This window comes from Diabrotica undecimpunctata, chromosome 9, assembly GCF_040954645.1.
Source record: "Diabrotica undecimpunctata isolate CICGRU chromosome 9, icDiaUnde3, whole genome shotgun sequence".
Taxonomy (NCBI): Eukaryota; Metazoa; Arthropoda; class Insecta; order Coleoptera; family Chrysomelidae; genus Diabrotica; species Diabrotica undecimpunctata.
Window position 1 is genome coordinate 9,797,917 of NC_092811.1, and position 15,018 is coordinate 9,812,934.

General features: G+C 32.6%; 1 protein-coding gene across 1 annotated transcript; it reads right to left on the bottom strand.

Annotated features, from left to right (window-relative positions):
* Positions 1 to 12,672: 12,672 nt before the first annotated feature.
* LOC140449498 (uncharacterized) lies at positions 12,673 to 15,018 on the bottom strand. The gene has a single exon (XM_072542686.1). The coding sequence runs from the start codon at positions 14,647 to 14,649 to the stop codon at positions 13,510 to 13,512; it is 1,140 nt and encodes a 379-aa protein (XP_072398787.1). The 5' UTR covers positions 14,650 to 15,018; the 3' UTR covers positions 12,673 to 13,509.

The window sequence follows — 15,018 nt, forward strand, 5'->3', positions numbered from 1 at the left end:
ATCCGAACCATTATGACATTAAAATAAGACTGTTTATGTTATTGTCACGTTCATAAGAATTATTATATGTTATGTGAGGCTAATCGCTAATCAGCATTTCTTTTTTTTTAAACTAGTCAGTCCATCCCATTCACAAAATAATAAATATATGATCTCATTCATTCATTATTTTCTTCTTTAGAAGTTGAGACACAGTTTATAATGCAAATCGTTCGCAATAAACTAGTTCTATGAAAATTAATGAACTAGTTCAATTATTTCAGTTGAAAGAATCGTTCATTTGAACTATTTCGATGGTGAACTACACATCTCTACTGACCAGTTCTTGTTATAACATTAAGAAAACTAAATTATACTACACTTGGTTTGTATTATTAATATTTCTTGTAACACATATAACATTTCTTGTAACATTTTTATAAATAAAGATTTTATTCTATATTTTATTCTTTAATTTTTTTAACCACTTTGGCATTTTAATGTAATGGAAAATAAATATAATCTCAACATAACAAGAAAACCCAAAAAGTATACGAAAAATATTTATTATCGTATAGAATAAGGATATTTCTTGTTATTTTATGATTATATCGATTTTCCTTTACTTTAAAATGAGTTCACAATCCTAGGTAATATTACTAAACTTTTGAATTTAGCGCCATGTATATATAGTTACGCGCCCGGTCACTAGGGGATGCGCCAATCATTGTTTTACTAAGACTGGAAGTGTATACTAAACCTATAAAATTTTGGGGAGTTTATATTTAAAAAATATTTTTCAGTTATAATTTAACATATTCTAAGTAAATATTTGTATTAATCACGCTGTTTATTTTATTAAATATAGTTCTATTGTTGTTCTGCAGGACATGAATACTTAGCATAACTGAATGAATTGTTGGAAATTACTAATATTTGCTTTTTTTTAGTATCATGTATTTGTTTTGCTAAATTCTCTTTGCATAGGGAAGTATACTTATTTTGTAACATAAACAAAACCAAAGTTTATGTTGATTCTATCCTAGTAAAACGTCAACAATAATTAAGTATGCGGTAAGCACCCGGAAAGGCCGTATGACACTATGCATTTTCTTGTATCATTTCTTATATAGAAAGTTATTTATGTTTTCTTGTATCGTTTCTTGCACGTACATTTGTGTGTATACTTGTTATATCAGAAACGATATAAGAAAATGCATAGTGTCATAGGGCCTTAAGACCTTTTCTGATTGACTGGTCACTTCTTATTTTTGTGGAACTTATTTCCTCAAAATATTTTTTATTTTGTACACTAAATAAGTTTATTATCTGTTATCAATACATTATATGGTGCAAATAAATAAATATTGATTGTCGGTAATTCGCAAGATTCTATTTAGTTTACGTTTGTTTACTATAAAGGCTATGAGTACGTGTGCTTGGGCCTTGGTTGTATAGTAATTTCCAGCCACTTCTTCTTTCCAGTCACGTCAAAAAGAAACTAACTTCGCAAAAAAATAATTACTAAATTCAACTACTTTTTAAGTTTACAAAAATAATAAAATATGAATCATTTTTAATAATATGTGTGGATGGAACCTTATTTTTCTAGTAACAATCAACATCCTTTGATTATTTGGCAAACCTACATTATAAGTTATAAAAAATTAAACAAAAATCATTAAAAGAGATTTGTTAATAAATTCACTGTATAAATACGACATTATTATATTTAATTTAGATAATAAATCGATATTTATTATCGATTGGCATTGGAAGGAATTTGACACAACAGATGTACCAGCTAATACGAGAGATATGGATAGAAGAAGAAATTCCCCAACAATGGAAGAAAAGTATAATCTGCCCTATTCATAAAAAAGGAGACAAACTGTTGTGTCAGAATTATAGAGGCATCTCTTTACTTTGTTCGGGATACAAAATACTCACAAACATCATTAATCGAAGACTACAACCTCTCACGGAAAAAATCATCGGGGAATATCAAGCAGGGTTTAGGCAAAATAGATCTACCATTGACCAACTATTTACAGTTAAACAAATACTAGCCAAAGCATGGGAATATGACATGGACGTTTACAATCTCTTTGTAGATTTTAAACAAGCCTATGATTCAATAGATAGAACAATTCTACCTAATATACTGAAAGAATTTGGCATACCATCAAAATTAATACGACTAGTGCAAATGACAATGACAGAAACAGAAGCACAGGTATGTATTCAGGGACAGATCACTGATGCGTTTACGATAACGCAAGGACTGAAACAAGGCGACGGACTAGCTCCAACGCTCTTTAATCTTGTTCTGGAATATGTAATTAGACGGTTGACGGTGAGCGGAAATAACATACTTACAAACAAGTCTACCCAATTAGCAGCATACGCAGATGACATAAACATAATGAGCAGAACAATGAATGCAGCGGAAGAAACCTACGTTGAGTTGAAACAGAGTGCAGAAGCAGTAGGGCTAGCAATAAATACAAATAAAACAAAACTACTCATACAAACCAGATCAAATAGACCGGTGCAACAACACTTTATTGACGATATAGAACATGTAAATAGATTCACATACCTAGGAATGGATCTGGTCGCAAGCAATGAAGAAGAACCGGAAATAAATAGAAGGCTTGTGCTGGCAAATAAAGCCTATTTCGCGATGGGCCACATATTCAAATCGCGAGACGTACACCGGAAAACAAAATTCCGGGTCTATAAAACAATAATCAGGCCCATAGTAAGTTATGGTTGCGAAACATGGGTGGTGACACAGAAATCTGCCAATGCATTAGATGTGTTTGAAAGAAAAATATTACGTAGGATCCTGGGCCCAATAAGTGAAAACAACAACTGGCGAATTAGGTACAATAGAGAAATATACGAGCAATATAGCGAACCACCTCTAGCACAACATACTAAACTGCAGAGATTACGATGGGCAGGGCACGTGGTCCGCATGCATGAGAATAGAATCCCCAGAAAATTATTAAATGCAAGAATGCAGGGAAAAAGACCTGTTGGAAGACCTAAAAAGAGATGGGAAGACGAAGTCGATGAGGATGCCAGGAACTGCCTGGGAACGCGTTCATGGAAAAGAACAGCGGTAAATAGAGATGGTTGGAGAAGCCTGTTGAAGGAGGCCAAGGCCCGATTTGGGCTGTAGCGCCATTGGATGGATGGAATAAATCGATAACTTGTTGAGCAGCGCTGAATAAGACAATAGCAGTAAAATGTTATACATAAAGATGTTGTAAAAAAGAATCTTCGCTTACTTGGTCTACTATGGTTTGTTTTTTAACCAGGAGGATTAATTCAAATTTATCGCGCTGTAATACTTGCTTGTAATTGGTCCAACCGCAGGCAAGTTTACTCCACTAAATTATGACATTTTGACAATAATGACATTTTAAAATTCAAAATTTATATTTTTTTGTATTTTCTGCGTCCTTTACTTGTTAGATTTTCGTTTGCATTTACATAAAAAACAGTTCTTTTCAGAAAACAATGCATTCTAAACATGTACAAACAAATAAAAATTGATAATCCTGGAATGAAAATAACAGCCACAGCAAAAATAAAACAGGCAACAGGTTTGTTTTGCGGAATAGTTATTGTTAAAATCAAGACTTACTAAAGTAATATACTAATTTAAGGTGTTTCGAATTCAACTATTTACAGAACAATTAAGGAAGATAAGCGGACTGGAACAGTAAGATGTCTTAAAAATATTGACGGTCGACCTTCTATCTTTGCAACATACCATGAAAGAGTTAAAACATCTGTACGACAGATAGTACACAGCTTCTTTTTCAAGAATAAAATGCCCACTTTAAATAAAATTTTAAGTGAAAGTAAATGTGGGTTAGCCACAAATATATGAAGGGGTTAGAATACAAAGGGTATAAGTACTAATTCCAATATATTGAGTAAACTGGCTTTAAACTTAATTTGCTACAGTAAAATCTGCAGTTAAAAAAACTTTACAATTTCGATAAAGAAGGTAAATATAAGACAAATGATATATTCTAGCATTAGTAGTATAAAAATTTAAAGCTTTTTTTCCATAAAAAATACAAAAAAGTTACTTGTACCCGTTGTATTCCAGCATTATTTCAGCATTAGTAACAGGTGGAAACAAAATATCTATAGGCTATTATAAATTTTATTCACATAATAACACATATTTTACTATACATTCTCATAATCGTCAATTAGGTCACTAGAGTCAATTATGGCACTATCATCCATATCGTTGTCAGAATCTGATTCATGCGCCACCCTGGAAGTTAAAGCTGTCACATTATTGGACTTTCTAGTTGTAGACTCTCTTGCTTTTGTCTCTTTCTTTTTTTGTTCCTTATGAGGTAGATCCTTGTAAAACTGATGATAGACAGGTGGTATATAGTCAAGTAATGTTTGGAGATCCTTCCACTTTGCTGTGGTAATCGTTATATCGTCGGTATTTGTGGACAATATATTCTCTAATTTGAGGGAAAGTCGACCTCTTGGTGAAACGGATACCCATTTAGAAAACGGAAAGTCCTCTTGAAGAATATGTTTAAATTGAAATGAAAATATTGCAGCATCTTTAGAGTATTTAAAGTGGTTTATCTTTCTAAAATATAGAGGCTTTTTTTCCACATCTAGTTTTGGATCGTTTATTAGAGTATTTAATGTTTGGAATGTAAAAAACATTTGTTGAGTCATTTCATGCACAACAAAACTTCTTACAGATGATTTTATAACGGAAGTCCAATGTTGTGGGATAAATACTTGCGGATTTTTTTCTTTTGGCGTGTTCAATAAGAGCAAAATGCACGATCACATTCCATATACGTGTGTCCAGGTTCTAAAAATTTATGGTGGATTTCCTCTAAGTGAGTAGCTTGTACAAGAAACATGAACAATTTGCTTATATATTTATTTTTATTTTGCCCTTCACAGGAATCACTGTAGGCAATAAGTTTTGATGAACTGCAGAAGACACGATCCTATTGCCTGTGACCCTCTCGAAGCAATATTTTCAGATCACGTAAACATATGAGCCTTGTTGTGCAACAAATCGTAAACACAAAAATTATATGTCCACAACTGCCTCAAATAAAACACTTTAGATGTTGTGATCAGCGGAGTGGGTAAAGTTTGTTGCAGATCAAAACATACAACTAAGGTATCTGCTGAAGATATGTAGGTATCTATATCTTTTTTTTTGTTTCACAGGCTAGCTCAGCTTTATGTTGGTGGACAGATAGTTGAACCTTAGTTTCAGCGACATTTCTTTGATCTGTTGAGTGTTTAATAATATTTTGGTACTTATCACATCTGGAACAGGTATCAGAATGTGGTCTATGAAATCGTAAATTGAAATGATTATTGAACACATATCTGTAATAAGATAACTTGACTGGGGTCCTATTATCTTCAAGGCAGATCTCTTTGTATAGATTATACATACACTGTACGTTTAACTCTGAAGACAAATACCTTGAAGCGGTATTGTCTTTCCTAGAATAGTGACTTCTGTATCTCGGAAATTTGTTGATGTAATCAGTAATCAATTTTGTGTCGTTTCCACTGATCTTTCTATTGCTCAGTCCTTTACCTCTTTTATCTGGTTCAACTATTCCAAGGTCACTGTTCTTTTTGCATACAAATGTATACTTTTTCCATTGTCAATTTGCCAAGCGTCGGCTTTTGAGGTTCTTTGATGTCGATGCCGACCATTGGCGTGGAAATTAAGAAAAGGGATCAGTTATCAAACGCATATTTCAAGAAAAATCATATAATTTTTATTAATTTTTACATAATTATATTCAGGAAAATTTCTCAATTTTTGGGCAGAAATTGTTTAAACAATTTTTTAAACAAATTCAAAATATCACCTTTTGTGCTCCAAAAAATATTTTTTAGGTTTTTGGGTGACTCTAAATAAGATCTATGTCATTTTTCTCAAAAGTTAATAGTTTTGGAGATATAAGCGATTTAAAATCCGAAAAATGCGATACCTAATATGCATTTTCGAGGCTTGAAAAATATGTAAATGAGTATTTTTGAGATTCAAGAGTATCTAAACTAAAGTATCAACATTGATTTTGGTGAGAAATCGGAGCAATATTTTCCGTAGCAGAAAAAGGTGATCTTTTGAATTTGAATTGTTTCCGGCAAAAATGTCCGGCACCCTTTAACCTTCGATTTGTTTAAACGGGGCATTTTTGAATAGGACTCTTCAAAGGACGGAATCAGTTTTTTTTTCAAATGGGAGCGGGCTCACAACACCGAATAAATAACAAATTAATTCTTTCAAATTAAAGCTTGTTAATTTTAGTGATTTATAAGAATATTGGACTTATTATTTAGTTTTTACATAAACCATAATATTTTTTTACAATTATCTGTAAATAATGGCTCATTCTGTCAGAAAATTTTAAAACATTGTCTATCCAGCAATTAAGATAGTCAACTGAAATTTAATTTTTAAACACGGCCTACTGTTAATGCACAAACAGGGTGAATCTTCAATATTTTGCTTCGAGTTAGAGATATCTGAAAAAGTTATTTGGAAAAGATGTTCCAAATATTATTTTAACCCCACATAACAAAGTTTTATGTCAAAATTCGCACTTTTACTTTTTTCATTAATTGAAGAGCTTATTTCCAGTGTCTTAAATCCAAAATTTCGATTTTTTAAATTTTCTTTTTTTAAACTTTATAGATTTCTTCAAGTCTAGAATAAAGTTATATGTACCAAAACAACTTCTTATTTACCATTTAAAAGTGCATATGAAAATTGTAAAATTGTATAATTTGTATGTTAAATTTGTATGAAAATCTGTAATTTCATGGATTTCATTATATGGATGTAAGACACTTTGGAAATAAGCTCTTCAATTGTAGTCAGGATTCTAAAACGGACAGTTGGCTGTCCCGAGATGCATCTTTAGACAGCCAATTGTAGATTTAGGATCGAGATTACAAATAATACTGAAAAACTAAAATTGCGAATTTTGTCATGAAATTTGGTATGTGCGTTTACAATAAGTGGAACAACTTTTCCAAATAAGTTTTTCCGATTTCTCTAACGCGAAGCAAAATATCGAAAATTTACCCTGTTTGTGGATTCGCAGTAAGCCGCGTTTAAAATTTAAATTTCAGATGACTATCTTAAAAAAATGTGCACTAACAACATGTATGACTGTGCAAAATGTCAAATCTGTATGTATTTTAGTAGCTGATATATAGAGTTGTCTTCATCTTAAATGCGACACACTGTATAATAATGAATACTAGTGTTCAAGATGCATCGCGATAGCTGTAAAGAAATTAATTAGAAGGACTGAAAAGAATCGTCAGTGTGCCTGTAAAATTGTAAACTGTTCCCTGAATAACGTCTTTTGCAGCAGTGTCAATCCTACCCAATTTTTTATTTGGTCGCTTTCGTTTTAAGGAATGATCTGTAACTGTGCCTAATTTAATAATTGTATATATCGTCTTATACCCGATTTTTTTAATACATGAATTCTCGAAACAATTGCATTATCAGCCATCCCAATATTTTCTTTTTTCAAACACTCATACATATTTAAAACTATTCTTTGGGATTGTACGTGCAAATCTTTATTTTTTAATTCAGAGCTGTCATTAACATAATTGTCATTATTTATTGATAACACAGAAGTTGATGCATCTTAAAAAATGCCATCCTAGAAAAATATAATATTACTTATAACTTATATTACCTATACCTTATAAGCCTACGCCTCTGCAAAAGGAAATATTTTAGGGTGTCGCCTAGCCAGACAACAGGTGTTCATTAGAATTATCGGCTTTGCGCTTCGCGCTGTTGCCGCCATAATGCATGAGTTTAAAATTAGTGAATATAACCTTAATACCATTATTAATATATCTGCAATTTTTCATGTTTCCAGGTAAGGTATAAAATCAATGAAATTTGGAAAAAAATAATACAATTCTTGAAACCGTTTTTGAGAACTTGGATTCTTAAAAGTTGTCTGATTTCTTAAAAGTCGATCATTATATCTATAAAAGTATTACCGCTAAATTCACCAACAGGGCAACGTCGAACGTTCAAATTCTCTCCAGACTACAATATTGCCAATATTCGAAAATTACTTAGAATATAAGTAATATATACAAAGTTCACGGTTGCTTTAATTCATTAGTGAAGAGTCCATGTAAATATTAGTACCTAGTTAATTAATTTATATATATATTTTTGAGAATAAGTTCATATTATTTTTTAAGAGTGTCGTTCGTTGACTAGCAATTGAATAATAACGAATAGAGAATAGAGAATATTTTTTAAATATAACCTTAGGAATTTTAGGAAATATGTCTGACAACCTTGATTTGAAAGGCGGTCTCTTTGATACCAGAATAAGACATGTTTATGTTGGAAAATTATTAGTGGATGTACTATAAATCTTTTGTTTGAAATGTCAAACGTTTTTAAAAAATATGGCTTGCACACTCGTTTTTGCAACAAAAAAATTTGTGTACTAAAACCCTTGCTTATGTTTCTGTTCATTTTTCTTTTTGCAACACTTACTTTTTTTATACACGACAAGAATGATGTCTGATGGTCGTACGATGGCAGTTCATAAAACGCATTAAATAATTGCTGTCTTTTTGAGATATATTTTCTAACGACATTGATGTGGATACGCGACTAAAGATTTGGCCTCGTGTAATTTAATTTTACGGCACACATACTCTTTCCCGTGGGTTCGTAGATTTTGACGTTTTTTAATTTTCCATGAGGATTCGTGCCTTTGCCGTTTTCTAGTTTTTTTAGAAGATAGACTACTCACGGATGACATTGCCTCATTTGTTATAGAGTTGGCTTCATTCCTATAACCACTTTCACTATCAGTACTGCTCCCAGAAGGGTGGTACGAGTCATCTTCATCGGTTTTGTAAGGATCTGGAAACAAAAATAAATAACCTCACAAAATTTAGGAAAAATAAATGTGAATAGTGTAATACTATTGTTTAAAATTAAACAAAAAACTTACCTTCGTCGCTCTCCATTGTTATGATTCGTCAGTAGTAATATTTATCTATTAGTTGAAACGTTTTAGTTTAGCTTTAGCTAATTAACAAATGAACACAAAAACAATAATTCAAAGTATTGTACTAAAAGTAAGGTATATTAAAGTCATCCAAGGCTGATTAAGTAAGAATACAAAGGGTACAAGTACACTTACATCCGTTGTATTCTAAGGATATCTACAATTATATTCACATACTTTTTCTAGTACCCAAAAGGTGGCGTTAGGAGTTAGAAAATGCACTTGGATCCTATGTATTCCAATAAATAATTGTATCTAGTTTTCAGGAGTACATATATCTCATTTTATAAGTCAAAGGTACTTGTACCCTTTGTATTCTAACCCCTTCATATAATAAATAAAAAGTGCAACACAAAAGTCTTAATATTGTGTCTGAGTTAAGCAATCAATTAGAAGATAAAGAGCTTTATTCAAATGTAAATTTTATTATTTTGTAGGCACTTGAAGAGAAGTCGAAAAAATATTCTCATTGAACGCGATGATATTATAAGATGGAGATGTAATTACAGCAAATGCCAGTTAACTGGGCGACGGAATACGCACAACGTCACTGAGAAATAGATTGTTTACGCCATGATTCTCCTATCGGTTTACTATTTCTGTTAAGTAGTTTCAGAGGCGTAACGGTATAGTACACAATTAAAAAAGTAGTAATATTTTTTCGCAAGCTTTAATATATCATTAGAAAGATGAAATTGAAGGGTCCACGGGAAAATTTTTTGGAATTTTGTTTTATAACGCATTCTGGTAGTTCAATGCGAGTACTACGAACCTGTCTACATCACACGCAAACAACGTGTTCAGTCCGTGAGATATTTCCGTTTCTAATTTGGAGACACACGAAAAGAGTGTGCTTAGTCGCTTGCCTAAACGCAAAGAACGTGTTCAGTGCTTCCTTGGAGCCATTGCATCAGTTCGCTATTGGTTGTTTTTGAGTGAGCATCAGTCAGTATTAAATAGGAAAAATGGAAATTAACAGTGTAGATAATAGTGGTGATGAGAGAGAGAAGCCATCGTCAGGTAAAACTTCTAAGAAAAAACATAGTTTTGGTAGACTAACTGATGTAAACAAAAGAATGTTAGCTAGTAGTCATGAAACAGGTCCTGATTGTAACTGCTCAATGTTTGGTTGTTTTAAAATTATTCCGTCCGAGGATAGGAGTAGGATATAAAAGATTTTAATCTATTAGGCTATTGGAACGAACAGTCATCATATCTAACCTCTCTTATTTCAGTAACATTGGTTGTTCGTAGAAGACAGGACGATCCAAAAAGTAGAGATACTGTAATTTTAGATATTTAGTAAGAGTGAAACGAGGCAATATTATGCAGGAAGTTCCTGTTTGCAAGAAGGCTTTCATATCCTTACATGGTATTTCACGACGTAGGCTAGATACAATACAAAATTCTTTAAAAGAAAAAGGCTTGTCTCCTAGGGACCAAAGAGGTCGCCATTTAAATCGGCACCAAAGATTGAGTGATGAGAAAAAACAGGCAGTCTATGACCGTATAAACTCATTTAGAGGCATAAGAAGCTATTATGGCCTCAACGATAGTAAAAAATTTACCTACCTGAAGATTTATCGATATCTAAATGCTATGAACTTTACAAAGGAAAATATCCCAATCTTCCTGTATCGTATGAGAGTTACAGAAAAATCTTTAAGAATAAATTTAATCTTTCTTTTGGATACCCCCGAACAGATACTTGTTCAATATGTGACAAATCATCATCAATCAGCCCTGAGTTGTCCATTGTTGAACATAGGAGGCCTCCTCTAGACTTTTCCATCTGCTTCTGTTCTGTGCCTCTGCTATCCAATTGGTCACGATTCTTTGAGGTCGTCGGTCCATCGCGTTGGGGGTCTTCCTCGGCTTCGCTTGTCAGCTCGTGGTGTCCACTCAAGCAATTTTTTTGTCCAACTGTCGTCTTTCATTCTTGCAACATGTCCTGCCCATCTCCATTTTTGCCTTGTAATATGTTCGATAATGTCTTCCACTCCGGTTCGTCTACGAACTTCCTCGTTTCTTATTCTAAGAAACGGAAATTTCTTAAACTTACTGAAGCTAGTGACGATCAGAAACAAGTGATTGAGGGTGAAATTACTGCCCTTGGAAATGAAAATAAGTTTCATAAATTAAGAGCAGTGACGTTTTATACAAGGAAAAGAAAGGCAAGAAAACTATGTAAATCAGATCCTAACAAAGAATGTGTATGTATGGACTACAAGAAGAATTTACCGGTTCCAAACATTACATCCAATGATGTATATTATAAGCGACAGTTGTCCTTTTACAGTTTTAATATACATCAACTTTCAAACCGGAATGCAATATTCTACACATACGCCGAAGATATAGGAAATAAGGGCGCATGTGAAGTGAAGCTTTTTGAATCACTACATGAGTGAAGTTCTTAATTCGAATGTAAGAGATTTTCAAATATTTTGTGACTCATGTTCGGGACAGAACAAAAATTACCCTGTATTTCTGTTCCTGTATCACTTAGTTCATGGCATTGACAGACTAGACAAAATTTTAATAACGTTTCACATCAGAGGACATTCTTATCTGGAATGCGACAAAAATACTTCCTTGGTCAACAAGAAAAGCATAGTTGAGACCAAAAATGAATGGAATGACGTTTTTAGAGCAGCACGATCAAACCCCACCCCATTCAATATAATTCCAGTTCAGCAGGATATGATACGAGATTGGACCTCTTTTTTAAAAGCAAAATATAAGGACAAATGCCCATTTCCTACAAGACCAACTCGTGAGGCTAAAATAACAAAAGAAGTAATCAAATTGTTTCATAGAGACACTTACAATGGGCCTTGGATATCATCTGACGTTAGACGTAAAACTGATCGACAACCTCTTCTGCAGGATGGAGAATTGTTCTACCCTGAACAGGCTTATCAAGGTACGTCTAAATACTAGTGATCTTTTTCGTAGGACCATCAAAGTAAAATTCAAACAAAATAGGTGATGTTTGCGTTTATTTTCAGATCGCCTACCGATATCAAAGCCGAAGTATGATTATTTACAAGTACTTAAACAATTCTGTGGGAATGCTGCAAGACAATATTTTACCAATCTCCCATATTACTCTGAAAATCAAAAGAAGCCAAACAAAAAACGTAATATTGTAAAGTAGATTCTGAATAAAATATCTTGTGCTTTGTAATTTTTGTGTTTAGTTATTTAAAGCTGACCTATCTTTCATTCTGAAAATTCAATCTTCATTTCAAGGTATAATAGTTGGGCTAATCACTTACGTGGAGTTATCACAATGGATTAAACACATTATTAGCAAGTCCAAAATGTTCTTTGTTTAGTTTTTATTGTTTAAGTGCCATATGACGATATAATTGAATTTTTATTGAATTGTTTCAAAATTCATTAGGTATTTAATAATATATTTACTATCATTTTAGAATTTTCTATACAAGATTATAACACTATTTTAGCTCTCCTGTAAAAGTTACAAAATGTGACCGAACACGTTTTTCCCGTGGACCCTTCAATTATTATGATTATTTTTTTAGTCAATTTAAATAGAAAGACACTGGTTTCTAATATCTCTTTAATTTAACATACAAACACAATAATAATTATGACTGAATTTAATTAACAAATAAAACTACGTTGATATTGTCTTTCATATTAAATGGAGGGTATTGTATAAATAAATGTAACACAGTAATTATTTAATTTTGATATTTTGGTTTTATTATAACACTAAAACGAGTATCAAGTGTAGAAAAATAGTAACTGAAAATAATTTTCTAATGGTTAATTTTCTTCATCTTCATCATCAGAAGAAAACTCTGTACTGGAAGATTCGCTGTCAATATTTATAATAATAGGAGCTACTTCCATGGCGTTATCAACCACTATCTCGCTGTCCATGTATTCATCTTCCTTCCTAATGACATGGTCACATCGTTATTTCCACTCATTTGCATCAATTTTATTGAACTCTTCCTCAGCCGTCAAGTTTGAACGTCAGCTAATTTAAATGTAACGTTTTTCTGGCTTACATTATTTTTGACTGTAGCCCATATAAATTCAATCGGGTTTAGGTCAGGATGGTACGGAGGTAAACGCAAAGGAATATGGCCATGCTCGCGTAAAATTTCGTCGAACTTGTATTTTAGATGACGGGGTTTATTTCGAAGATAAAGTGCAGGGCAAAAGATCAGTTGGAAGGCGCCATAACTTGTGGATGAAAGACCTGAGAAGATGGTTTAACCGCTCATCCACAGAAATCTTTCGTTCAGCAGTTTCTAAAGCTATAATTGCCATTTGGATCGCCAACCTTCAAAAGGAGAATACGCAATAAGAAGTAAGGTTTTTCCAGGTACGTGTCCTCAAATGCATTTTAAAATTATTTTCTGTAGTAAATGTCCTAATTATACTTGTGAGGTTTTTCCTCAGTATGTGTACGCAAATGTTTTTTTAAATTATCAGCGGCAGCAAATTGCTTAAAGCAAATTTCACACTTGTAAGGTTTTTCCCCAGTATGTACGTTTATATGCTTTGTCAAAATGCTTTGCTGAGAAAACTGCCTAAGGCAAATTTCACACTTGTAGGGTTTTTCCCCAGTATGTGTTCGCATATGACTTCTCAAATGACCTTGCTGAGAAAACAGCTTAAGACAAATTTCACAAGTGTAAGGTTTTTCCCCAGTATGTGTTCTAAAATGCCTTTTCAAAATATTTGCTACAGTAAATGTCTTGAAACAAATTTCACACTCGTAAGGTTTTTCACCGGTATGAGTCCGCAAATGCACCTTTAAATTATTTGCACTAGTAAATGTTTTACAGCAAATTTCACACTTGTAAAGTTTTTCCCTAGTATGTACTTCTATATGCTTTGTCAAAATGCTTTGCTGAGAAAACTGCCCAAGACAAATTTTACACTTGTAAGGTTTTTCACCAGTATGTGTTCGCAAATGAATTTTTAAGTTGTCTGCGGTGGTGAATGTCTTAAAGCAAATTTTACACTTAAAACGTTTTTCCTCAGTATGAATTTTTTTATGCGTTGACAAATTGCTTTGCTGAGAAAACTGCCTGAGACAAATTTCACACTTATAAGGTTTTTCCCCAGTATGTCTTCGAAAATGGCTTTTCAAATTATTGCCACTAGCAAATGTTTTAAAGCAAATTCCACACTTATAAGGTTTTTCTCCAGTATGTGTTCGCAAATGTATTTTCAAATTATCTGGTGTAGTATGAGCCTTAAAGCAAATTTCACACTTATAAGGCTTTTCCCCAGTATGTGTACGCAAATGCTTTTTTAAATTATCCGCAGCAGCAAATTGCTTAAAGCAAATTTCACACTTGTAACGTGCTTCCCCAGTATGTAATTTTTTATGCGTTGTCAAATTGCTTTTCTGAGAAAACTGCCGAAGACAGATTTCACATTTGTAAAATTTTTCTTGAATCTCAAGTTTTACACTTTTGTTTAATATAGTTTCTTCAGCCTGTTGACCTATTTGTTGTTGTTTGTGGTATGAATGTTTAGGTGATGTTTTTTTAGTTTCCATTTTATTGCTGATTTGGGGAAAACCTAAAATATAAAACGAACTATAAAAATTTGTTTTTTTTTGCTGTAAGAAAAAATGTGTGCAGAAACTCAACAACAGGAATAAAAACACATAAGTCTACAGAATATTGTTATACTCAGTTCGCTGGTCCCAGTCCCAACTATCTAGTAAATTTAGAAATTAATTTTTTGATGTATTTTTTAAATTTTTCCCAACTGTCAGAGGCTGGGAATCATCTCCAATGTGCAAATTAGAACCCATTAAATCTTTACTATGTTTTAAATATACGATAATTAGGGCTGAATCATTAAATGCTACTTTGGTCTTGATTTATTTGTTAGATGAGCAACACGAAAAGCTTAAAGGTAC